This window comes from Carcharhinus amblyrhynchos, chromosome 34, assembly GCF_965287045.1.
Source record: "Carcharhinus amblyrhynchos chromosome 34, sCarAmb.v2.hapA, whole genome shotgun sequence".
NCBI classification, from domain to species: Eukaryota; Metazoa; Chordata; class Chondrichthyes; order Carcharhiniformes; family Carcharhinidae; genus Carcharhinus; species Carcharhinus amblyrhynchos.
The window spans coordinates 5,326,441-5,353,436 of NC_137357.1; the positions used below are offsets into that span (position 1 = coordinate 5,326,441).

Consider the following 26,996-nt stretch of genomic DNA (forward strand, 5'->3'; position numbering starts at 1 on the left):
GTAACCATGGCAATGTGCAGTGGATGCTGGGATCGTGTGTAAATTTAAGGAGGAGTTAGACATTTTTAATTGGTAATGGGTTGAAGGGGAGAAGGCAGAAAAATGGGCATGAGGACATATCAGCCATGATTGAATGGCGGAGTGGACTTGATGGGCCGAATGGCCTAACTCTGCTCCTATATCTTATGAACTTGTGAACAATGATCATTGATTGTTGTCAAAAAAACCCACCTGATTCACTAATGTGCTTTCGTGAAGAAAATCTGCCCTCCTTACCTGGTCTGGCCTACATGTGCCTCCAGAGCCACAGCATTGTGCTTGATTTTTAATTGCCCTCCGAGAATGCTCCAGAAATCCACTGAGCTCAAAAGCAATTAGGAATGGGCAACAAATGCTGGCCTTGCCGTGAATGAGCTTCTTCACTGCAGTGGTGCCTCAGGGCGAAAGGTCGAGAGTACTAAGAGGGACACTGCTGGTGAGGGTCCTATTGCCCTGTCCACTTAGCTGTAATCCAGTTCTGAAAGATTCCTGCACCAGGGCAGGGCATGGTACATTCCATCCAGCCCAGTGAAACTCCCTTAGCGTTACAGCACAGGGAAAGAATAACTGATAAAGGCTCATCTCCCCAGGTTGAATTGGCTTCAGTCACTTTAATTTAGCCAACTCCACTCTGAATGACACCAAACACATTGCGTGAGTGAGGGGCCAGAATATAAACACAGGAAGTACCAAGAAGCCAACACACTGAGAGCATCTAAGAAAACAGAAAATCGCCAAGATAAACGAATGGGACAGAGGGAGGTGAAAATGGGAGTGATTTCTTCTTATTCTTTTCCTTTGTACTCCCTTTGTACTTGGAAAATTTCTCCTTAACTACGGACTCTTCTCCCCCCACCCATACTTGCATTTCTTTTGCACCTTCACTGTACTAACATTCCAACACTCTTCCTGGGAGTGATTCCAAACTAACCTTGATACCGAGCCATAGCAGGAGGGATCAGGCTAGGTGACCCAGAAGGCTAGGTTTGAAGGAATGTCATCGATTTGGAAGGTGCTGTCGAAGGAACCTTTGTGGCTTCCTACAGTACTTCTTACAGATGGTCCACACTGCTGCCACTGTGCGCCAGTGGTAGAGGGAGTGAATGTCTAATGAGGTGGATGGGGTGCCAATCAAGCGGGCCTCTTTGTCCTGGATGGTGTCGAGCTTCTTGAGTGTTGTTAGAGCTGCACCCATCCAGGCAAGTGGAGAGTATTCCATCACACATCTGACTTGTGCCTTGTAGACGATGGACAGGCTTTGAGGAGTCAGGAAGTGAGTTATTTGCCACAGAATTCCTTTCATCTGACCATTTATGTAGCTGGTCCAGCTCTGTTTCTAGCCAATAGTAACTCCAGGATATTGATGATAGGGTATTCAATGATGCCATCGTAGGTCCAAGGGGCAAGAATTAATCTTGTCAGAGATGACCCTTGTCTGGCACTAATGTGGCATGATTGTTACTGGTCACTGTCTGAATGGTCTGTTTCTGTGCTGTACGCACAATGGAAGTCAATGTTAAAAATACAAACTGCTTCCCTAGGGAGGAAACCTGCCCTCCTTACCTAGTCTGACCCATACCAACATGGCTGACTTAACTGCCCTCTGGAGAAGGCCAGCTGTTTTAGCGCTAACTTTTCAGCGCAATTGAAATGGGCAAAAGATGCTGGCTTTACCAGTGGCGCTGACATAAGAGAAGGGTGGCACAGTGGTTAGCACTGCTGCCCCACAGCTCCAGGGACCTGAGTTCTATTCCCACTTGGGTCACTGTCTGTGGAGAGTTTGCACATTCTCCCCATGCCTATGTGGGTTTCCTCCATGTGCCCTGATTTCCTCCCACAGTCCAAAGATGTGGGGATTAGGGGGATTGGTCATGCTAAATTGTCCCTCAGTATCCTGGCATGTGTAGATTAGAGGGATTACTGGGTTAAGTGTGTGGGGTTGTGCGGATAGGGCTTGGGATGGGATTGTTATCGGTGCAGACTCGATAAGCCAAATGGTCTCTTTCTGTACTGTACAGTTCCTATGATTCGATGAAGTTCAAGCTACAGTAAGGAAGAGAAAGATGACAGAAGCAAAGAAAGAGAAAACTGGATTTTTCTCTTGACTGTTTGAAATTGGAGATAATTGATGATAAGACCAATGCCATGTGGTGTCTGGGACTGCACTTGGCTCTCTGCAGCCCAATGTTATTGAGTCTAATGTTGTTAGGAGGTTGCAACAAATAGTCAGGACTTGGTTGTGAAATGTAGGTGAGAGGGTATGGGTTTCAGTTCCATCACAAAGAGTAAGGGGCAGCTTTTCAGTAAAACTGAAAACCCATGTCATTTGCAACACATTAACGGAGAAGTGGAGAGACAGAGGAAGGCTCTTGCCCTTCTGCCGTGTCTCCCACAACTTCAGGATGTCCCAAAGCGCTTTGCAATCAATGAGGTGCCATTGTAAAGGGGGATACACAACAGCCAGTATGCCCACAGCAAAATTCCACAAACAGTGACCAGCTGAACTGTTCTGGTAAAGTTGTAGCAACTGATCAGGATGCTCTACTTCGACTGGGATGTTTTACATCTACCTGAGAAAGCAGATGGGGCCTCAGTTTAACATCTATCCCAAAAGATGACACCTCTGGCAGTGCAACAGAGCTGCCTTAGTTCCCGAATCTACCTCCCATCTTCTGATAAAATACTTAAATTCTCACTCGAGTGATGGAGGTTGAGGGGAGACCTGACAGAAGTCTGCAAGATTATGAGAGACATGGACAGAGTGGATAGTCAAAAGCTTCTTCCCAGGGTGGAAGAGTCAATTACGAGGGGCGTATGTTTAAGGTGCGAGGGGCAAGTTTTAAAAGTGATGTACAAGGCAGACTTTTTACACAGAGGGTGGTGGTGCCTGGAACTCGTTGCCAGAGGAGGTAGTGGAAGCGGAGACAGGAGTGTCCATTTTGTCTGCTCCTGACTCTCTTTGATTTGATTTGATGTATTATTGTCACACAGAAACATAGAAGACAAGAGCAGGAGGAGGCCATTTGACCCTTTGAGCCTGCACCACCATTCATCATGATCATGGTTGATCGTCCAACTCAATAGCCTAATCCTGCTTTCTCCCATCATCTTTCGCCCCAAGTGCTATATCTAACCACCTCTTGAATACGTTCAAAGTTTTGGCATCAACTACTTCCTGTGGTAATGAATTCCACAGGCTCACCACTCTTTGGGTGAAGAAATGTCTCCTCACCTCCGTCCTAAACGGTCTACCTCGAATCCTCAGACTGTGACCCCTGGTTCTGGATTCCCCCACCATCGGGAACATCCTTCCTGCATCTACCCTATTCAGTCCTGTTAGAATTTTATAAGTCTCTATGAGATTTCCCCCCTCGTTCATCTGAACTCCAGCGGAAACAATCCTAACCTAGTCAATCTCCCCTTGTACAACAGCCCCACCATCCCCGGAATGTCTCCTCACCTGTGTCCCAAATGGTTTACCCTCAACCCTCAGACTGTATTAGTATACAGTGAAAAGTATTGTTTCTTGCACACTGCACAGACAAATCATACCGTTCATAGACAAGGAAAGGAAAGAGTGCAGAATGTAGTGTTACAATCATAGCTAGGGTGTAGAGAAGGATCAACTTAGTACAAGGTAGGTCCATTCAAAAGTCTGATAGCAGCAACGAAGAAACTCGGTTGATAAATGACCTCAGACTTTTGTATCTTTTTCTCAATGGGAGAAGGTGAAAGAGAGAATGCCTGAGATACATGGGGTCCTTAATTATGCTGACTGTTTTTCCAAGGCAGCGGGAAGTGTAAACAGAGTCAATGGTCGGGAGGCTGGTTCGTGTGATGGGCTGGACGATGTTCACGATCTTTTGTAGTTTCTTGCGCTCTTGGGCAGAGCAGGAGCCAGCCCAAGCTGTGATAAACCAGAAAGAATGCTTTCTATGGTGCGTCTGTAAAAGTTGGTGAGAGTCAGAGCTGACATACCAAATTTCCCCAGTCTTCTGAGAAAATAGAGGTGTTGATGGGCTTTCAACTATAGTGTCAGCATGGGGGGACCAGGACGGGTTGTTGGTGATCTGGACACCTAAAAACGTGAAGCTCTCGACCATTTCTACTTCATCCCACAGCTTCTTCAGCTCTCCTGTGTGTCCTCACACAAGCACCAAGCGAGGGTCACTGATTGTTTCTGTGCAACTGATTCTCCCGAACTCCTGCTATCTCTCTTACAAAGCAGAGACTTGGGGTGGGGGCGGGTAATCTTCCCGTCCCATCCGCCATGGGAATTGTAAGGGTTGGGGGGGGTGCGCAGATCATACAAAGGTCCATTGATCCCCGGGTGTGATTTTTCCAGTTTTGGGGTGAGCATGGCTGGAGAATCCCTCCCTTTGTGTTTGTGGAGGAGTTCCTGGCTGAACACAGGATTAGATAGTGAGAAAATGGATCCGAAAATGTGCTAAATGTAAAACATGGCGAAAGATGACTGATTTGGGACCTTTGTTTAATTTTGTTGTGTGGTATTTCTGTTGAGATGTCCTTCAGATGATCACAGAATACTACAGTGCAGGAGAGGCCCTTCAGCCCACCGATGCATGAAATGCCCTGACCTGCCCACCTAATCCCATTTGCCAGCACTTGGACCATAGCCGTGAATGTTATGACGTGCCAAGTACTCATCTAAGTACTTTCTAAAGGACATGAGGCATCCCGCCTGCACCACCCTCCCAGGCAGCGCGTTCCAGATCATCACCACCCTCTGGGTAAAAAAAGTTTTTTCTCAAATCCCTCCTCAACCTCCGACCCCTCACTTGTAACTTGTGCCCCTTCGTCACTGACCCTTCAACTAAGGGGAACAGCTTTACCCCCCAACCCACCCTGTCCACATCCCTCATAATCTTAAAACCTCAATCAGGTCGCCCCTCAATCTTTGCTCCAACGAAAACAACCCAAACCTATTCAACCTCTCTTTATAACTTAAAGGTTTCATCCCGGGCAGCATCCTGATGAATCTCCTCTGCACCCCCTCCAGTGCGATCACACCCTTCTTATAATGTGGTGAGCAGAACTGTACACAGTACTCCAGCTGCGGCCTCACCAAAGTTCTATCCAACTCCAACATGGCCTCCCTGCTTTTGTAATCTATACCTCGATTGATAAAGGTGTCATACGCCTTTTTCACCATCCTATTGAGCTGCCTTTCCGCCTTCAGAGATCTGTGGACAGACCTGCCAAGGTCCCTTTGTTATTCGGAACTTCTTCGTCTCACACCTTTCATAGTATACTTCCTTATCGCCCCACTTTTTTCAGGGTTAAATTCTGCCACTTCTCTGCCTTTTTGACCATCTGGTTTATTCTTCCTGTAACCCACTGTTAACCACCCAGCCAATCTTTGATTAGTTGAGCAATTCAGCGTTGTAACTAATGTCTTATGAAATCTAGTCTATACACCTGTACAAAGCCACAGCCTTTTACTTGGAGGGTGTAAAACACACTGCTTACACAGCGTATGAATTGCAATGCCAGTGCAATGCCAGGTGCATAGGCTGCACTTCCCAACAACTGACCCAACCAGGCCTGTGCTTGCAAAACTTAGAAAATAAAGGGTGGGATTTTCCGGCCTTGCTTGCCCCGAAAGCGGAAAAGGTCAACGGACCGTTCCACGGTCCACCCCTCGCCTCGCTCCGATCCCCGTGGCAGGTGGGATGGTAACATTCTGGCCAACATTAGATGTGATTCCACGATTGGACAGTACTTGCCTGAAAGTGCTGAGAATTACACGAACGATTAAGATTATCAGTCAGACTCTCGCTGCGGTTCACGTTCACTTTCTATAAGATACATATATAGGCAAGATCTGTCCTCTGCAAACAAAAGAAACATGTCCAGGCGTTGTACATTTTTGAATTAAACAAAAGCATGGAGACATTATTTCCCTGATGGATTCTCCATGGTAACGCCTTGAGCAATCAGAGTCAACTTTCCAACCCTTTCCTCATGCAGTATTTTTGTTGTTCCCTTTGAAATTTGGCATTCTTGCGTCTGTTCTGATAAGGGATGGATAATCAGCCTCAACAACTTATCTCTTTTTCAGCAAGACCTATTTAGTGTTGTTATTACTGTGAAAAGGACAGTCATGTGGAGTCAGACTAGCGAAAGATTCACTGAATTCCTGAGTGATACAAAGTGCCAATTCACTAACAAATACTCAGCTTTTGTACAGTTGATCTGATTGCAATTTTATAGTTTGGGAAAAAGCAGATTTACTGAGCAGTGATGGACATTATTTTCCTTGTGTCTCGACAGCATGCGGGGAAACTCTTCAAGACTCCATGGGAAACTTCTCTTCCCCCGGCTTCCCAAATGGCTATTCATCATTTACACACTGTGTGTGGAGGATTTCAGTCACTCCTGGAGAGAAGGTACGAGTTTTCAACCCTTGTTTTGTTGAACAATGTCCATCCCCAAAAACAACCAGCAATAGGAACCACAACATCCATTCACAAACCCCAGAATCCATTCACAAACCCCAGTATCCATTCATAAACCCCAGAATCCATTCACAAACCCCCAGAATCCATTCACAAACCCCAGTATCCATTCACAAACCCGGAATCCATTCACAAACCCTAGTATCCATTCACAAATGCCAGAATCCATTTACAAACCCCAGAATCCATTCACAAACCCCGGAATCCATTCACAAACCCCAGAATCCGTTCACAAACCTAAAGGCCATTCACAAACCCCAGCATCCATTCACAAACCTTCAGAATCCATCCACAAATCCTAAAGTCCACTCACAAATCCCAAATTCTGTTCACAAACTCTCAAAGTCCATTCACAAAGAACAAAGAGCAATACAGCACAAGAATAGGCTGTTCAGTCCACCAAGCCTGCCGACACGGTTTCTATCCCTCTGTTCGCCTCCCGTTTCATGTGTTATCAGCACACGGCTTGAACATTGCCAATGTAGCTGCTTCCACCAGCTCCTCTGGGGCACATTCCAGGCACCCACCACCCTCTGTGTCAAAAACTTTCTCCACACATCTCCCCTAAACTTACCACATCTCACCTTAAACCTGTGCCCTCTTATAATTGACACTTCCACCCTGGGGGAAAAGCCTTTTGACTGTGCCTCTCATAATTTTATAGACCTCCATCAGGTCTCCCCTCAGCACCGTCTTTCCAGTGAAAACAGTCCCAGTTTATCCAACCTCTCCTCATTCCTAAAACCCTCCAGATGACAAACACTGATCATGTTGCACTCATGAGATGTTTTAGTACAGTTACACACAGTTAGTGTTAGGCACACAGTCCGAGGGGTTTCACATAGTTACCAGCCCTTCGGTACACATTGGCTGAAAGGCTTTATATAGTGGCCTTTCCCCATTGTGCCATAAGTTTCCAACACAGTGATTTAAGTATAAGTTGCATCAATGTATACCAGGCAAGGTGTGTAACACTACCATAAGCATGGCACTTTTAGAAGACTGGTTCATAGAATTTAAAAAGATTTATGTGCTAATGTATTTTTACACATCCAAAATAAAATGAGTGGGGATCTTTTATTTTAATTGCAAACAGAATACCCAATTGTTGCCCCTGAAAGTTGACTTAAATATAAGAACATAAGAACATAAGAAATAGGAGCAGGAGTAGGCCATCTGGCCCTTCGAGCCTGCCCCGCCATTCAATAAGATCATGGCTGATCTGTCGTGGCTCAGTTCCACTTTCCCGCCCTCTCCCCATAACCCTTAATCCCCTCTCTTATCAAAAACCCATCAACCCGCTTCTTAAAAATATTTAGCGAGGCAGCCTCCACCACTTCAACGGGCAGAGAATTCCAGAGATTCACCACCCTTTGAGTGAAGAAGTTCCTCCTCAACTCCGTTCTGAACTGCCCCCCCTTTATCTTGAGGCTGTGCCCCCTAGTCCTACTGTCTTTTTTGAGCGGGAAGAGTCTTTCCACCTCTATCCTATCCATCCCATTCATCATCTTATACGTCTCAATGAGATCTCCCCTCATTCTTCTAAACTCTAACGAGTACAAGCCTAGTTTATTCAGCCTCTCCTCATAGCTCAACCCCCTCAACTCCGGTATCAGCCTAGTAAACCTCCTCTGCACTCCCTCCAAGGCCAAAATATCCTTGCGCAGGTGCGGCGCCCAAAACTGCACACAGTACTCCAAATGCCCTATACAGCTGCAGCAAGACCTCCCTACTTTTATATTCAATCCCCCTCGCTATGAAGGCCAGCATCCCATTCGCCTTCCTGACCACCTGCTGCACCTGCAGGCTGGGTTTTTGCGACTCATGCACAAGGACCCCGAGGTCCCTCTGCACCGTCGCCTGCTGCAGTTTTTCGCCACGTAAGTAATAGTCCTTCCTACCATTCTTCCTACCAAAGTGGACCACCTCACACTTGCCAACATTAAATTCCATTTGCCATTTCCTGGCCCATTCACCCAGCCTATCTAGATCCTTCTGCAACTGTCAATTATGTGCATATAATTTATTTGCCCATAAATTAACCAGATGAGTCCATTTTAGAAGGAGCGCCAGGCTGTACAGTACATTTCAGAAAAAGTTTTTCAATTAATAGACTAATTGTAATCGTTAGTACAACTACTTGAATATAAATGGGAACACTTCATTGACCAGGCAACATCCTGGTAAACTTTCTTTGCATCCTCTCCAAAGCATCCACGTCTTCCTGATGGCAACCAGAACTGCACACATTATTCCAAATGCAGCCAAACTAAAGTTTTATATAGCTGTTACATAACTTGTCAACTTTTAGACTCGATGCCCCAGCCGATGAAGACAAGCATGCTGTATGCCTTCTTGACCACCTTATCTACCTGTGTTGCCACTTTCAGGGAATTGTGGACATGTACGCCCAGATCCCTCTGTATGTTAATATTCCTAAGGTTTCTGCCAATTCGCACATGAATTTGACCTTCTAAAATGTATCACCTGGCATGTGTATCGATTAAACTGCACCTGGCATTTCTCTGCCCAAGTCTGCAAACTATCGATATCCTGCTGTATCCTTTGACAACCCTTGTCACTATCTGAAACCCCGCCAATTTTTGTGTCATTCGCAAACTTACTCATCAGACTCCCCTACATTTTCTTCCAGATCATTTATATGGAGTACAAATGACCAAGGTCCATCACTGATCCCTGTGGAACACCACTAGTTACTGATCTCCATTCTGAAAAACACCTTTCCATTGCAACTCTCTGACTTCTCTAACCAAGCGTGTTCTGTATCCATCTAGCCAATACATTTGTACCAGCCCTGCCAGGAGGGACCTTGTCAAATGCCTTACAAAAGTCCATGCAGACAACATCCACCACCTTTCCCTCATCAATCTTCTTGTCGCCACCTCCAAAAACTCATTCAGTTGGTGAGATATGATCTCCCCTATACAAAACCATGCTGTCACTAGCAAGTCCATTCACCTCCAAATGTGAATAAATCCTGTCTCTCAGAATCTTCTCCAGCTTCCCCACAACTGACAAACCCCGACATCCATTCATAAACCCCACATCCATTCATAAACGCCAAGCCTCATTCACAAATCCTAAAATCGATTCAGAAATCCCAAATTCCATCCACGAACCCCAAAGTCCACTCCAAACCCCGAAACCATTCAGAAACCTTCAAACCATCAGTGTGTCCAAATCGCAATCATGAAACCTATACATTCCCTACGGTGCTCGCACAGATAGTGTTCTTGTACTTAAGTGCTAATCCCTGTGTTTTGACTGGCATGATACCAGTTATGTTTGAAAGAGGATTTAATTAGAGTCTCTTGGCACAATAGCACAGTGGTTTAGCACTGCTGCTTCACAGTGCTAGGGACCCAGATTTGATTCCCAACTCGGGTCACCATCTGTGTGAAGTTTGAATGTTCTCCGTGTCTGAGTGGGTTTCCTCCAGGTGCTCCAGTTTCCTCCCACACTCTGAAAGACGTGCTGGTTAGGTGCATTGACTGAACAGGCACCAGATTGTGGCGACTAGGGGAAATTTCACAGTGATTTAATTGCAGCGTTAATGTAAGCATTACATGTGACTAATAAATTAACTTTTCCCCGCGATCTTCCTGAAGTGATTCACATTAATATTATTAAACTAGCAAGGGTACAGAAAAGATTTATTGGGATGCTTGATGTCTGTGTTATAAGGTGAGGCTGGATAGACTCGGACTTTTTTCCCTGGAGTGCAGGTGACTTAGGGGTGATCTTACAGAGGTCTATGAAATAATGAGGGGCATAGATCAGCGAGATAGTCAAAATCTTTTCCCAAAAGTAGGGGAGTCTAAAACTAGAGGGCATAGGTTTAAGGTGAGAGGATCCAGAGGGGCAATTTTTTAACTCAGAGGCTGGTGAGTGTCTGGAATGAGCTGCCAGAGGTGGTAATAGAGGCGGGTACAATTTTGACTTTTAAAAAGCATTTAGACAGTTACATGGGTAAGATGGGAATAGAGGGTTATGGGCCAAATGTGGGCAACTGGGACTTGCTTCGTGATTAAAAAAAGGGGCGGCATGACAAGTTGGGCTGGAGGGCTTGTTTCCATGCTGTAAACCTCCATGACTGTGTGACTCTAAGGAGTCATAGCTAGCGGATACCCCTGAGACAGAGTTGAACGAACATTGCCATTCATGAGATCATCTGTGGAAATGTAACCCTTTGAATTTTTCACAAGCCAGTGGAAGAGGGAGGAGCGGGACCTGCTTGATGTAATGGGAAGCCAGTTTGTTAAACTACCCCTGGGATCATGGCTTTGAATCCAGATGTCCTGCTGTCTTTTATAAAAATCTCGTGGTCCAATATTACAATAAAAGTCAAATTGACACCAATCTTGGGGGTGAGGCAACTGTTGAAGGCCATTGTAATACCAGTTGAATGTGTTCGGACATAAGTGTACTCGCACAGTGGGCACCCAAGTGGCGGATGGAATTTAATACAGAGAGAGGTGTCAACTGATGCATTTGGCAGCAGCAATATAGACCTCGTGGCCCAGTTCTTAAAGAGAGGGACAGCACTCCAGGCTGGCTCGGAGGCCTTCCCTGGGTTCAGTAGCTGCAGCAATCTACAGTCTTCCCATCCCGCTCCCTCCCATAGCAATAGCAACCAAGCTGCTGAATATTTTGTTTTAATTTAAAGTCACATAAAATTGGAGAGGGGGGGACCCTTCAAAATGGAGATTCTCTGTCTCACTCTCTCTCGCCCTCTCTTCTTGCGCTGTCTTTCTCTCGTTCTCTCACTCCCTCTCTCTCTCCTTATGCTCTCCCACTCTCTTGCTCTCTCTCTCTCTCTCTCCTTGCACTCGTGTCTCTTGCTCTCCCTCCTTGTACTCGCTTGCTCTCTCCTCACTCTCTCTGTCTTGCTCTCTCTTTCCTTGCACTCTGTCGCTCTTTCCTTTGCTCTCTCTTTCTCTTTCCTTGCTCTCTCCCTCCTTGCTCTCTCTCTCTTTCTCTCCTTGCTCTCTCTTTTTCTCTCTCTGTCTCTCTCTCTTGCTCTCTCTCCCCTTGAGCTCTTTCCCTCTCCCTATCCTTGCTCTCTTTCTCTCTCTGTCCCTCACACTCACTCTCTCTCTCTCTCTCTCTCTCACTCACATTAACCTGCAGCACAGTGGTACACTGGTTAGCACTGCTGTTACATAGTGCCAGGGACCTGGGTTTGATTCCTGGCTTGGGTCGCTGTCTTTGCGGAGACTGCACAATCTCCCCATGTCTGTGTGGGTTTCCTCCAGATCTCCGGTTTCCTCCCATAGTCCAAAGATGTGCAGGTCAGGTGAATTGGCTGTGCTAAATTCTCCCTCAGTATACCCAAACAGGCGCTGGAGTGTGGTGATTAGGGGATTTTCACAGTAACTTGCAGTGTGAGTGTAAGCCTACTTGTGACGGATAAATAAATAAACTTTTAACCTGCCATGGCAAGTTGCTCTTCCTGTGGAGCTGGACGCAGATCTTGCTGTGGAAACTGGGCAGCACTGTGACATAGTGGTTAGCACTGCTGCCTCACAGCGCCAGGGACCTGGGTTCAGTTCCCAGCCTCGGATCATTGTCTGTGTGGACTTTACACGTTCTCCTTGTGCGTCTGTGAGTTTTCTCTGGATGCTCCGGTTTCCTCCCACGGTCCAAAGATGTGTAGGTTGGATGGGTTGGCCATGGAAAATTATCCCTCGCGTCAGGGGGATAAGCAGGATAAATATGAGGAGTAACAGGTAACAGGTACCCGTTACACGTAACTGTAACAGTTACAGGACTTACAGGGGAGTTACAGGCCTGGGTGGGATTGTGGTTGGTGCAGACTCAATGGGCAGAGTGGCTTCCTTCTGCACTGTAGGGATTCTATGATAAGATTTCCTGTTTCCAGAGCCCATACAAACAGTGAGCTCATCCTCTGGCCAATAATTGGCCATTCAGAGAGAGCCACAGATGATAGCTCACCCCTTTGTCCCCTCTTCCCCTCTCACACTGTGGACATCGGACCTCCATTCGGACTTGATGTCCAGGTTCTGAACCCTGCAGGGTAAGTGCTGTCCAAAGTCAAGCCTGGAGCCTGATTGTGACCATTTGGGAGAGAGAATGCTGCTTTCATGTTAGGATTGAGATGGGGTGGATTCTGACTTTGTGCCAGATTGGAAAATGGGAACAGCGAATCTGCCGCCTATTTTACATTTCCTGCTGTTTTAATTTTGCATTGAAGACAACTGTGGAAATATGAGACCTGGCTGCTGATTTGCCGTCACCCATTTTACAATATCCTACAAAGCTGAGAATCATAGAATCTACAATGCAGAAGGAGGCCATTCGGCCTATTGAGTCTGCACCGACAACAATCCAACCCAGGTCCTGTCCTATCCTATCCCCATAACTCCACATATTTACCGTCCTAATCCCACCTGACACTAGGGTCAATTTAGCATGGCCAATTCACCGAACCTGCACATCTTTGGACACTAAGGGGCAATTTAGCATGGCCAATCCATCTAATCTGCACATCTTTAGAAACTAAAGGGCAATTTAGCACGGCCAATCCATCTAACCCACACATCTTTGGACACTAAGGCGCAATTTGGCATGGACAATCCCTCTAACCTGCACACCTTTAGTCCATCGAGTCTGCACTGACCACAATCCCACCCAGACCCCATTCCCATAACCCCACGTTTTTACCCTCCTCGTCCCCGACACGAAGAGGTAATTTTCCATGGCCAATCAACCTAACCAGCACACCATTCGGACTGTGGAAGAAAACCAGAGCACCTGGAGGAAACCCACATAGACACGGGGAGAATGTGCAGACTCCACATAGACAGTGACCCAAGCTGGGAAAAGAACCCGGGTTCCTGGCGCTGTGAGGCAGCGGTGCTAACCACTGTGCCGCCTCTGCGATGAGTTTAAATCCTTTATTTCCTATTTCAGTGCTGTTTGTATCTTGACCTTTCTCCATTTTCTTTTAGATTATTTTAAACTTCACAGCTATGGATACATTCAGGAGCCGACTGTGCTGGTATGATTATGTGGAAGTCCGAGATGGATACTGGAAGAAAGCCCCCTTGCGTGGTAAGGATTTGCAAACTCTCAATATTCACCTGATTGAAACTGTGAAACCTCCTTTTCATCCTGTCCAGTTCTCAGAATCTCCAAATGTTTACACTGCAGGAGGAGACCATTTAGCCCATCGCATCTGCACCACTTTTCCAAATGAGTGGTTCACCCAGTACCATTCCCCTGCCTTTCCCCCAAAACCCTGCACATTCCTCCTTTTCAGATGACTTTCTAATTCCCTTTTGCCTGCTTCTATTGAACGTGTGTCTACCACACTCTCAAGCAGTGCATCTCACACATTCACAGAGGTTTTTAGGCGAGGCACTGTGGCATATGGTTAGCACTGCTGCCTCACAGTTCCAGAGACCTGGGTTCAATTCCCAGCTTGGGTCACTGTCTGTACCACTCTGCACATTCTCCCCGTATCTGCGTGGCTTTCCTCCAGGTGCTCCGGTTTCCTCCCACTGTTCCAAAGATGTGTATCCACTGACCCCTCATGATTTTGAATACCTTCTCTCCAATGAAAATGATCCAATTCTCCAATCTATCTTCATAACTGAAGTTCCTCATCCCTGGAACCATTTTCATGAACCTTTTCTGCACTCTCTGGAGAGACTTCACGTCCTTCCGAAAGCGCAGTGCCCAGAACTGGATGCAGTACTCTAGCTGAGGGAAATCTAGTGTCTTATTCAAGTTCCTTGCACTTGTACATGGTGCCCCTATTAATAAAACCAAGGATACTTTAACCATTCTTTCAAGCTGTCCTGCCACCTTCAATGACTAATGCATATTTTCACCCACGTCCCTGCACTCTGTTTCTATTGCAGTTTTGTTCTCTGTGTCACAAACTACGTAGATATTGGCTCTGCGGGCATCTCAACTTGAAATGCCAGTTCATGGTGGTGTCTCGTTTTGTCTTTAGGCTAGTGTAAGAAATTTCCCAGTGAGAATAAGCAATCGCAGACGTTGTGAAACAATTACTGTTTACTAAACTAATGAAAAAACAATTACACAGAAGTAGGACTATAATATTCAAAGACAATTAAATATATGAATTGCTAAACTCCTTAAGATTTTCCCATTCCCAAACAACATCCAAATTTACTAAATCTATAAGTTAAATCCAGCTTATAGTTATCACAAAATACAATGCATATCTAGGAAATGTCTTTTCCTAGTCCAATGAAGATAACTATACTGCCTTTATGAATGTTTCTGCATTACCTTGGTTCTTAGACTTCTTTGATGTTAAAATGGCCTCTTGGCTCTTAAATGTTACAATGCCAGCCTAGTGCTCCACGTGCTGGTAATTATACCCTGTTCCTCTTTGATTCTCCCTCGAAGTACTTGCTCTGTCTACATCTTTCATATTCCATGAGTACTTGCTCTGTCTACATCTTTCATGTTCCGCCCGCTCCCCCCCCCCCCCACTAAATCCCAGGCCATCTCCTATCCTCCAGCTCCCCCAGGACCCCGAAAGTGCAGCCCCAGGACTTCAGTCGAGGCACAATGCTGCAGTACCTCTTCTGGCCACCACAGTGCTGTGCCTGGAGAGCTTCCGCCCAGCCTGATTGGCCAACAGCTGTCCAGTTGGACCTTCAGCCAAAGGCAGACCTAAGTCTCACCTGTTGCCAATCAGTGCTAACAGCCACCGGAATGTGGCAACTAAGGGGTTCTCACAGTAACTTCATTGTGGTAAACCTACTTTTAACTAATAAATAAACTTGAGACATGAGACAGCAATGGGCCTCAACTTTGAGCTGAGCGCCCCAGAGCCGTGGAGGGGATGGTAAGTCAGAGCCTCCATGGCTGAGGACAACCTGAGGCTCGGTTTCAAATTGTGAGGCAATAGAAAGATGCCAGAAGCCACACCCCAGTGAGAGATAACACCCTGGGAGTGCGGGGGCAGTGGGGAGAATATTTGTTCACTTTCCACCTTAGTAACGTTGAACAGCCTGTAATTAATTCCATGCTGTCATCTTTGAAACTCCTTTTGAATCTCAGCTGCACTAACTTGTTGCCCTTTTGAGACAAAGGAATTGCTTCTGCGTTTGTCTGATTACCTGGCAGAGCGGAGCCCCTGTGTCGAGACCTGTTTAACCGTCTCCACATGTTTGCTTTGGCTTCATCCCTGCTAAAATTGAAATCTGACTGTTTTGTTGCAGCTTTCCACTTTAATTCCTGCTGCGACATTCAGCTTGGCCCAAACGTTGCTGGCATTCTCTGCTCAGTGTGTGTCCATGTGTGCGTGCGTGTGTGCGTACATGCGTGGGTGTGTGTGTGCGTGTGTTTGCATGTGTGTGTGTGTCTAAATTTCTAACCGTGTGCTGTGAGCAAGAACTCTTGTGGAATACATGCATGTTTGACACGCAAACTGGAGGCCACATCTTCCTGAACCGATCATCCAGCTGAGAAAGAGCAGTGATTTCCCTAGCCAACATTCTTCCTCTGTCCAATATCACAATTTGCGACACAGAAGGAGGCCTTTCAGCCTGTTGTGTTTGTACCACTGGACAAGTTGCCAATCTCGCTCCATCCCACTTTCCAGCCCATGGTCTGTATCCTGTAGGTGAAAGCAGCTCAAATGCAATTACACTGTAAGCAAGGTGAGGATTTGTGCCTCTACCATCTTCCAATACATCCAGACTGGGTTTGGTGAAGAGAATTCCCCTATAAACCTATTGAGGATCCCACATCTCCTTCTGTCTGGAAAAGGATACAAAAGTCTGAGATCACGTATCAAGCAACTCAAGAACAGCTTCTTCCATCAGACTACTTCATATTAAGTTGATCTTTCTCTGCACCCTAGCTATGACTGTAACATTACATCCTGCACTCTTTCCTTTGCTTCTCTATGAATGGTATGCTTTGCCTGTATAGCACGCAAGAAACAATACTTTTCACTGTATACCAATACATGTGACAATAATAAATCAAATCAAATCCTGCTACTGACCCTGAATTTACTCTGTTCATTTATGGAAGCCTCAACCCTAGGGCTTTCTTATCTGCTCTGTCTAGACCCCTGCCATTGTATATACTTAAATTAAACCTCCCCTTAGCCTGCTCTATTGACTGTTCAGTCTTTCCTTATAACTAAAATTCTGTAGTCCAGGCTAAATCCTCAGAAGTCCCCTGCACCCTGTTCAGTGTGATCCCATCTTCCCTGTAGTGCAGAGGTGACGGCCTAGTGGTATTAATTCAGAAACTCAGCTGTTAATTCAGAAACTCAGCTAATGTTGTGGACACCCGGGTTTGAGTCCCGCCACTGCAGATGGTGGAATTTGAATTCTATGAAAACAAAATCTGGAATTAGGAATCCACTGATGATCATGAAACCATTGTTGATTTTTGGAAAAACCCGTCTGGTTCACTAATGTCCTTTAGAGAAGGAAATCTGCTGTCCTTACCCAGCCTGGCCTACATGTGACTCCAGAGACACAGCAATGTGGTTGACTTTCAACTGCCCTCGGGCAACTAGCGATGGGCAATAAATGCTGGCCCAGTCAGTGACGTCCCCAAATGTTTAAAAACAAAGTGCATGCAGTCTAGCGAGTGTATATACAGTTCCAGCAGAGTTTCCTTGCTCTTATATTTTGTGCTTTAGCCAAAATGGCGGGTATTCTATGTGGCTTCAGAACCACTTTGTCAATCTGTATCTTCAGGGATCCGTGGATGTGCATTCCAAGGTCTCTTTGTTCTCCTGTGCTTCTCACCATTTCTTGTTGTATTCCTTTGCCTCGTTCGTTCCCATGCCTTTCCAGATCAAGTTCCATCTGTTACTTTTCTGCCCACTGAAGTCCAGTGCCATAACTCCGAAAGTAGAGAGTGTACTTCCTGAACAAAGAAGATGTGCAGGCTAGGTGCATTGGTCACACTAAATTGCCCCTTAATGTCCCAAGATGCATAGGTTAGAGGGATTAGCAGAGTAACCATGTGGGGTTACAGGAATAGGGCCAAGTGGGACTGTCAGTGGTGCAGGCTCAATGGGCCAAATTTTTTACTTTTTATTCATTCATGGGATATGGACATTGTTGGCTAGGCCAGCATTTATTGCCCATCCCCAATTGCCATCTTGAATCACTGCAGTCCGTATTCTTTGGGTTGACCCACAATGCCACTGGGGAGGCAATTCCAGGATTTTGACCCAGTGACAGTGAAGGATATATTTGCAAGTCAGGACGGTGAGTGGCTTGGAGGGGAACTTGCAGATGATGGTGTTCCCCATGTATCTGCTGCCCTTGTCCTTCGAGATGGGAGTGGTCGTGGGTTTGGAAGGTGCTGTCTAACGATGTTTGGTGAATTGCTGCAGTGCATCTTGTAGATGGTACACACTGCTGCTACTGAGTGTCGGAGGTGGAGGGAGTGAATGTTTGTAGATGGGGTGCCAATCAAGCAGGGCTGTTTTGTCCTGGATGGTGTCGAGCTTCTTGAGTGTTGTTGGGAGCCACACCCATCCAGGCAAGTGGGGAGTATTCCATCACACTCCTGACTTGTGCTTTGTAGATGGTGGACAGGCTTTGTGGAGTTAGGAGGTGAGTTACTGGCCTCCTTATGCCCTATTCTATGACATTCATCTCATTGCTGTTTGTGGGATCGTGCTGTGCGTAAATTAGTATGCTGCACCCAGTGAGTGAGTTCCTTTTCACAGCGCAGCGACGATTATGTAGGCAGACATGGCAGCCACTTTACACACAGGATACTCTCAAAAAACAGAAACGAGATGCACAACAAGTTAATCTGTTCTGAGCAATTTCTTTGTGAAATATCCATTGGGCAGTGAGTACCCACAAAGAGGCAGCCTGACCAGTAACCCTCTCGCTAATCTGACATATCCCTCTCTCTCCAGGCAGATTCTGTGGTGATAAAGTCCCATCGTCTCTGATCTCGACAGATAGTCGGCTGTGGATCGAGTTTCGCAGCAGCAGCAGCTGGGTTGGAAAGGGATTCTCCGCCGTGTATGAAGGTAATGGTGGATTTTTTTTAGACAATATTCCCTGGGTGCAGGTGGAGGAGGCTCCTGTGGCTCTGCAAGCAGAGTGGAGCTCACCTGACCTCCAAAGGTTGCTGGGGCAATTTTTCCTTTTTAACGAGTGGTAACGTGACTGGACTGGTAATACTCTGGGGTCAAGGGTTCAAATCATGCAGCTGGTGGAATTTAAATTCAGTTCATAAATCTGGAGTGTAAAGCTTTAGTCTCAGTAATGATGACCTTGAAACCATTGTCGATTGTCAGAAAAACCCATCTAGTTCACTACTGTCCTTTAGGAAAGGAAATCTGCTGTCCTTACCCGGTCTGACCTACATGTGACTCCAGAATCACAGCAATGTGGTTGACTCTCAACTGCCCTCTGAAATGGCCAAGTGAACACTCAGTTCAAGGGCAGTTAGGGATGGGTGATAAATTGTGGCCAGTGACTCCGAAATCCCATGAAAGAATCAATAGTTTTTAATGTTAAAGTTTATTCGTGTCATAAGTAGGCTTAATTAACACTGCAACGAAGTTACTGTGAAAATCCCCTCGTCGCCACACCCCGGCGCCTGTTCGGGTTACACTGAGGGAGAATTTAGCACCTAACCAGCACGTCTTTCAGACAATGGGTCGAAACCGGGGCACCTGGAGGAAACCACGCAGACACGGGGAGAAGATGCAGACTCCACACAGACAGTGACCCAAACTAGGAATTGAACCCAGGCCCCTGGCGCTGTGAGGCAGGCACTGTGTTACTGTGCTGCCCCTGGGCATTCCCCCAGCCCAAACAATGAAATGGGGTGGGGGAGGAGGCCTGTGTGGGGCTGGCATTGGAGCTAAATAGCCTGATGCTTGCTGTCAATTCCAGGGGCATCCTGCCAATTTAACGAGGGAGATATGCTGATCCGACAAAGTCCGAAATGTTAGGGTGATAGCAATGTGTCACCCCACCATTTCTCTCCTGCTCAGGTCGTTCCCAGGATCCCAGAAATTGCATTTTTTTAAATTTGTTCATGGGACATCGAAACATAGAAACTAGAAGCAGGAGTAGGCTGCTCGGCCCTTCAAGCCTGCTCCACCATTCATCTTGATCGTAGCTGATCATCAAGTTCAATATCCTGATCCGTCCTTCCCCCCATATTCCTTGATCCCTTTTGCCTCCAAGAGCTACATCTAATTTCTTCTTTAAATCACACAACATTGGGAATCATTGGCTGGCCAGCATTTATTGCCCATCCTTAGCTGCCCTAGGGCAGTTGAGAGTCAACCACATTGCAGTGGCTCTGGAGTCACATATAGGCTAGACCGGGTAAGGATGGCAGATTTCCTTCCCTAAAGGACATTAGTGAACTAGATGGGTTTTTCTGACAATCGACAATGGTTTAATGGCCATCAGTACATTATTAATTCCAAATATTCTTTATTGAATTCAAATTGTGCCATCTGTCGTGGTGGGATTTGAACCCAAGTCTCCAGAACATGAGCTGAATTTCCGGATTAATGGTCTCGTGATAATACCACTAGGCCATCGCCTCCTCTAAAAACATGAGATGATAGTGAGAGTTGCTGTCTTTTGCCACACGGGGAGATATTCCCTCTGGACACTCAGAACTAAGTTCTATAGCAGATCCCCATTGAGCTTCACAAGATCGCTGTGAAAAAATGGATACAGGGAGATGGTGGACAGAGTGGTAATGTGACTGGGCTGGTCATACCTTGGGGACAAGGGTTCAAATCACGCAGCTGGTGGAGTTTAAATTCAGTTAATGATCTGGAGTGTAAAGCTACTCCCAGTAACGGCGACTTGGAAACCATTGTCAATTGTCGGAAAAACCCATCTGGTTCACTAATGTCCCATTAGGGAATGAAATCTGCCATCCTTACCCGGTCTGGCCTACATGTGACTCCAGAGCCATAGCAATGTGGTTGACTCTCAACTGCCCTTTGAAATGGTCGAGCGAGCCACTCAGTTCAAGGGCAGTTAGGGGTGGATGACAAATAGTGGCTTTGCCCAGTCACACCCAAATCCCATGAAAGAATCAATGAAGATTTAAATGTTAAAGTTTATTTGTTCAAGTCTCAAGTCAGCTTACTGCAGTGAAGTTGCTGTGAAAATCCCCTTGTCGCCACATTCCGGCTCCTGTTCGAGTACACTGAGAGAGACTTTAGCACCTAACCCACATGTTTTTGGACTGTGGGAAAAAACCGGAGAATCCAGAGGAAACCCATGCAGCCACGGGGAGAGTGTGCAGACTCCGATCAGACAGTGACCCAAGTTGGGAATCAAACCCTCGTCCCTAGTGCTGTGAGGCAGCAGTGCCAACCACTGCGCCAACCTGTATTCAACATTCTCACAAACCTATAGTGTAAAGCAGAGATAATCAACATCTCTGCAATCTCTGGATCAGCCTCGTTTAGACTATAAATAAGGTTGAAGGCGAGAAGCCGTGTTTTATAATGTGTGGCAGATTAGTCATGCTGTGTGGGTCGGGAATGGTCATATGGCTCAAACGCCCAGAGAGTCCCCAATGCCCCTCGAGCTGTCATCGAGTCTAAGGGATTTACCGGATGGAAACAGGCCCTTTGGCCCAACTTGTCCATGCCGCCCAACTTTTAATCACTAAGCTAGTCCCAATTGCCCGTGTTTGGCCCATAACCCTCTATACCATCGTACCCATGTAATTTTCTGAATGCTTTTTAAAAGATAAAATTGTACCTGCCTCTACTGCTACCTCTGGCAGCTCGTTCCAGACACTCACCACCCTCTATGTGAAAAAATTGCCCGACTGGACCCTTTTGTATTTCTCCCCTTTCACCTTAAACCTCTGTCCTCTAGTTGTAGACTCCCCTACCTTTGGGAAAAGAGGTTAATTATCTACCTTAACTATACCCCTCATTATTTTATAGATCTCTATTAGATCACCCCAAGCCTTCTACGCTGCAGGAAAAAAAGTCCAAGTCTATCCTTTTCTTATAACTCAAAGAAAATTACAGCACAGGAACAGACCCTTCGGCCCTCCAAGCCTGCACGGACCATGATGCTCAACTGAACTGAAACCCTGAGGACCATTCCCTCTATTCCCATCTTTTTCATGTATTTATCAAGATGCCCCTTAAAAGTCAGTATCTCACCCACCACCTCCCCCGGCAGTGAGTTCCAGACACTCACCACCCTCTCTGTAGAAAACTTGCATCGTACATCTCCTTTAAACCTTGCCCCTCGCACCTTAAACTTATGCGACAGGTAATTGACTCTTTCACCAGGGAAAAAGCCACTCTGTCTATGCCTCTCATAATCTTGTAGACTTCTATCAGGTTGCCCCTCAACCTCTTTTGTTCCATTGAGAACAAACCAAGTTTCTTCAACCTTTCCATATAGTTAATGCCCTCTGTACCAGGCAACACCCTGCTTGGATGTATCTCAAGTGGATGGAGTGGCGTTGGGGGGAGATGTCCTAAAACAAAGCGTGGATGAAAATCAAAATATGAAGCCTGGAATAGGTGAGGAGCTAGGGATTGCGATATGGAAAGGCCCTCTCCTAAGTCAGCGACTCGACAAACTGACTGGGCAGCGGTATTTACAAACCACTGGGCCACACAGCAGAAACGAGCATCACACACACGAGAAGAAAGTCACCGGGACTTCTGTTAATATGCGGTCCAAGTGGCTGAATGCCAGATGAGGTCAGAATGTGTGGGACAGATCCTGGGAAATAATGGAACAATCTTGCTAGTTTTCCACAGGGTTCAATCATCGCTTTGCCTCTCTGTTCTTTGCTCAGTCTTGTAAAAGAGCGCTGTTGTTTCTTTTTTTGAAGAAAACCTACTGTGTGTTTGGTTTTATTTCTCTCTGTTAATTGGGTCTTTTCCGGAGGTCTGGGAGCATTTAGGAAAGAGATGAGAGAGGAGGAGAGAACTCACATCTAATCTTCCAGTCTTGCGTGCAGTCCTGGCCCTGTAATGATTGCCAAGGAGCGTCTGAGGACAGACCGTGTGACAAACATTGTGGGCAGTCTCTGCAGCCTCCGATCGCAAGAATGATCCCTGGAATGAAGAGCTTGTCGTATGAGGAACAGTTGAGGACTTGTTGGAGTTTAGAAGGATGAGGGGGGATCTTATTGAAACTTACAGAATGCTGCGAGGCCTGGACGTGGAGAGGTTATCACCACTTCTGGGAAAAACTAGAACCAGAGGGCAGAACCTCAGACAAAACAGGCGATCCTTTAAAACAGAGATGAGGAGGAATTTCTTCAGCCAGGGGGTGGTGAATCTGTGGAACTCTTTGCCGCAGAAGGCTGTGGAGGGCAGGTCATTGAATGTCTTTAAGACTGAGATAAATAGATTCTTGATTAATAAGGGGATCAGGGGTTATGGGGAAAATGCAGGAGAATGGGAATGAGAAAAAAATCAGCCATGATTGTATGGCGAGCGGACTTGATGGGCCGAGTGACCTAATGCTGCTCCTATGTCTTATGTCTTATGGTTTCCTAGCATGTGAATCAGAACAGGAGGAGGCCATTCAGCCCTTCGAGCCTGCGCCACAATTCAATTCGATCACCGTCGATTTGTAACTTAATTCCACTTACTTCAATTCCATTTCGTCCCCCACCCCCACATCCTTCCATCCTCAACAACTTGCTGGGGGAGAGAGTTCCTGGTTTTCACTTTCTTTTGGGCAAAGGGTTCCAGATTTCCACTCTACTAGAAGTTGGGCTCCCTGGTGCTGCCTTTGCGCAGCCTGGCTTCTAGTTTTCAACTTATACCTCCTCATTCTGGATTAACCCAGCAGAGGAAACTGGTTCCCTCGATCGACCTTACGAATCCTTCAATCACCTGAAACACTTCAGTTAGGTCACATCTCAGTATTTCATACTCAAGGATGTGCAAACTGAGTCTGTGAAAACCTTTACTTGTAATTTAACTCTTCGAACTTGGGCAATCTGCGCTGCACTCAGCCCTCCTTCCTCACAGAGCCAGGGACCCGGGTTCAATTCACAGCTTGGGTCACTGGCTGTGTGGAGTCTGTACATTCTCCTCGTGTCTGTGTGGGTTTCCTCCAGCTGCTCCAGTTTCCTCCCACAGTCCGAAAGCCAGTTAGGGGCAGTGACCCAAACTGCTGTAGTGTTGTGCTAGTGAAATTTCACGGTAACTTCGTTGTAGTGTTAATGTTAGCCTTACTTGTGACTAATAAATAAACTTTAAACTTTACTTTTAGGCCAATATATCTTTCCTGAGGGGATTTTTAAAAAATTTGTTCGTGGGACATGGGCATCACTGGCTGGGCCAGCATTTATTGTTGCCCGAGGGCAGTTGAGAGTCAACCGCATTGCTGTGGCTCTGGAGTCACATGTAGGCCAGACGGGTAAGGATAGCAGATTTCCTCCCCTGAAGGGGCATTAGTGAACCAGATGGGTTTTTCCGACAATGGCCATCAATCAATTCTTAATTCCCATGCATGTTGCCTGACCCCATTGACTGAGCATTCCAAAGCCCAGAGACAATTGAAAGAGAAATGTTGTGAGTATGCTGTGGCACCATGTTTTTGTATCAGTGCTAACTCATCAGTCCAACTCCATCCGTGGCCTGTCAGCCTTGAAATAAGGGGAAAGCACCAGTGTGTGGAATTTAGGGTGGCACAGTGGTTAGCACTGCTACCTCACAGCGATAGGGACCCGGGTTCAATTCCAGCTTCGGGTCATGTTTGTGTGGAGACTGTACGTTCTCCCTGTGTCTGCGTGGGTTTCCTCCAGGTGCTCCGGTTTCCTCCCACAGTCCAAAGATGTGCAGGTTAGGTTCATTGGCCATGCTGAATTGATCCTTAGTGTCAGGGAGACTAGGAGGGTAAGTGCATGGAGTTAGGGGGATGGAACCTGGGTGGGATTGTTGTCGAAGCAGGCTCAGTGGCCAAATGGCTTCCTTCTGCTCTGTAGATTCTATGATCCTGTGATAATTGGGGCAGAGGCACTGGGTCCATTTCAAGATTTGAGGATGAGGAGAGGTAACACACACCCTGACACAGTCAATAACCACAACTCTGCTTCTGACTTCTCTTTAGTTCTGGCGAGATAGATTTTAAGAGTTAGGTGGGCTGGCCATGCTAAATTGACTCTTTGCGTTAGTGGGCTTAGCAGGGTAAATATGTGGGGTTATGGGGATAGGGCCTGGGTGAAATGTAGTCGGTGCAGACTCGATAGACTGAATGGCCTCCTTCTGCACAGTCGGGGTTCTATTCTATAATTCTAAGAATACCTTAAAGGAGGAGAGAGAGTGCAATAGAGTGTTGGAGAGAATTAGGAAGGAAAGCAACTGAGGACACATTTCCCAATAATGAAGCGATTGAAATCGGAGACATTCTATATGCTAGAATTAGAGGGGGGCAGAGAGTGTGGGGCTGGAAAGGGGTCGCAGCAATAGAGAAGAACGATGACAAAGCAGGGTATGGAAACTGAGACAGGATTGAGAATCAGTGGGCCGAATGGTCTCTTGCTTTGCCATGATGACTTTTTTTAATTCATTCATGGGACTGGGTGTCGCTGGCTGGGCCAGCATTTAATGCCCATCCCTCGTTGCCCTTGAACTTAGTGGATTGCTCGGCCATTTCAGAGGGCACTTGAGAATCAACCACATTGCTGTGGCTCTGGAGTCACATGTAGGCCAGACCATGTAAGGATGGCAGATTTCCTTCCCTAAAGGAAATTAGTGACCCAGATGGATTTTTCTGACAATGATTTCACGGTCATCGGTAGATTCTTAATTCCAGATATGTCTTATTGAATTCAAATTCCACCACCTACTGTGGCAGGATTTGAATCCAGGTCCCCAGAATATTAGCTGAGTTTCTGGATTCATAGTCTAGCAAGAAAACCTCTACACCATCGCCTCCTCAACTCCAACCTTCCAATTGAAAAGGCGTACGGGGTCGTCTTATTTTCCGTTGTTACTTTGGGTTGCTAAGCTGGTGCCTCAGATAAATTGCATTGTCGTTTGTCTTTTGGGTTGGTATCAAAATTCCTGCCTCAGCGCCTGAAGCTGCATGCTGGACAGTCTTCCACATTCCTCTCTATCCCCAAGGGGCTGATTAACACTGGGTCTTCAAACTGTCTCCTTGTCTGAGTCGGGATAGCGTTTGAACATCAGCCTTCTGTGAGCTCATTATTTAATAGGTCCAGCCCTATCTTCATCCAAAGTAACCCATAGACACAGGAGGCATTCAAGGACCGATCAAAAAACGTGAACTCCAGTTGTCCTTAGGCAGAGGTGAACACCATGTTCAACCCAGCAGAGTTTAACCCTTTGTTGTTCATGTGTCACTTAGGCTTCACGCCGGGTCTTTCATTTTATTTCTGTTGAGTTTAGTGAGCAATTCAAAAACTGTGCTTAAGTGTACCTTTTATTTCTTTCTGTTTGAACCTCAGCTATTTGCGGCGGGGATATCAACAAGGATCTCGGGCAGATCCAGTCTCCAAACTACCCCGATGACTACAGGCCATCAAAAGTCTGTATCTGGAGGATACGAGTCTCTGACAGTTTCCACGTGGGACTGACTTTTCAGTCCTTTGAGGTAAGGGTCGGTTATTGTGCTCAGAGCCTTGTTCAGACTGCACCATCAACCAGGAAAAGCACGGGGACCAGGATAAGGCAGGTTATTGGTGATCAGGCACATTCACCCAAGAACCGGTCTTTTCCCTGATTTCCAAGCCTCTTTATTAAAAACAGTGAGTGGAAAGGATGAATGCACCGCTATGGATTTCTTGCTGCTATCCCCAGTGAGATATTACACAGCAGACCTTCCTCAGAGAGACCACACGTACTGAGATTCAGTTGTATAGTGCAGGCCTCCCTTAGTTTACAGAATAGAAATGAAAGGTCTACTGCAGTCTGCATTTTGTATTAAAGCCCATTGATCATATGTTGAGTTCGTAAAATCCACGATCTCTCAATTCAAACTGAAATAATTCTGAATCTATAGCACCAATGAATTGTAATCAGTGTTACTTTTAGAGAGAGAGAGAGAGACACAGCAGCTGTTTTGCGCACAGCAAACTTCTGCAAAGTTTGAACAAAGATGAACAAAGGACTGTACAGTACAGGAACAGGTCTTTCAGCCCTCCAAGCCTGCACCGATCATGATGCCTGCCTAAACTAAAATCGTATGCACTTACAGAGTCCATATCCTTCCATTCCCATCCTATTCATGTATTTGTCTCGTTGCACCTTAAATGCTGCTATCGTACCTTCTCCCACCACCTCCCCAATCAGTACGTTCCAGACATTCACCGCTCTGTGTAAAAAACGTGCCTCACACATCTCCTCTAAACTTTTCCCCACGCACTTCAACCCATGTCCCCCTAGTACTTGACTTTTCTACCCTCGGAAAGAGCGTCTGACTATCCAGTCTGTCCATGCCTCTCATAATTTTGTAAACC

At 46.3% G+C, this 26,996-nt stretch overlaps 1 protein-coding gene across 1 annotated transcript in view; it reads left to right on the forward strand.

Annotated features, from left to right (window-relative positions):
- Nucleotides 1-26,996, forward strand: part of bmp1a (bone morphogenetic protein 1a) — a 209,879-nt gene that overhangs the window by 150,381 nt on the left and 32,502 nt on the right. Inside the window, exons 9-12 of the mRNA XM_080216817.1 lie at nt 6,334-6,449; nt 13,511-13,613; nt 18,448-18,564; nt 25,986-26,131. Coding sequence (XP_080072943.1) covers nt 6,334-6,449; nt 13,511-13,613; nt 18,448-18,564; nt 25,986-26,131 — 482 coding nt within the window. The remainder of the gene's footprint in view (nt 1-6,333; nt 6,450-13,510; nt 13,614-18,447; nt 18,565-25,985; nt 26,132-26,996) is intronic.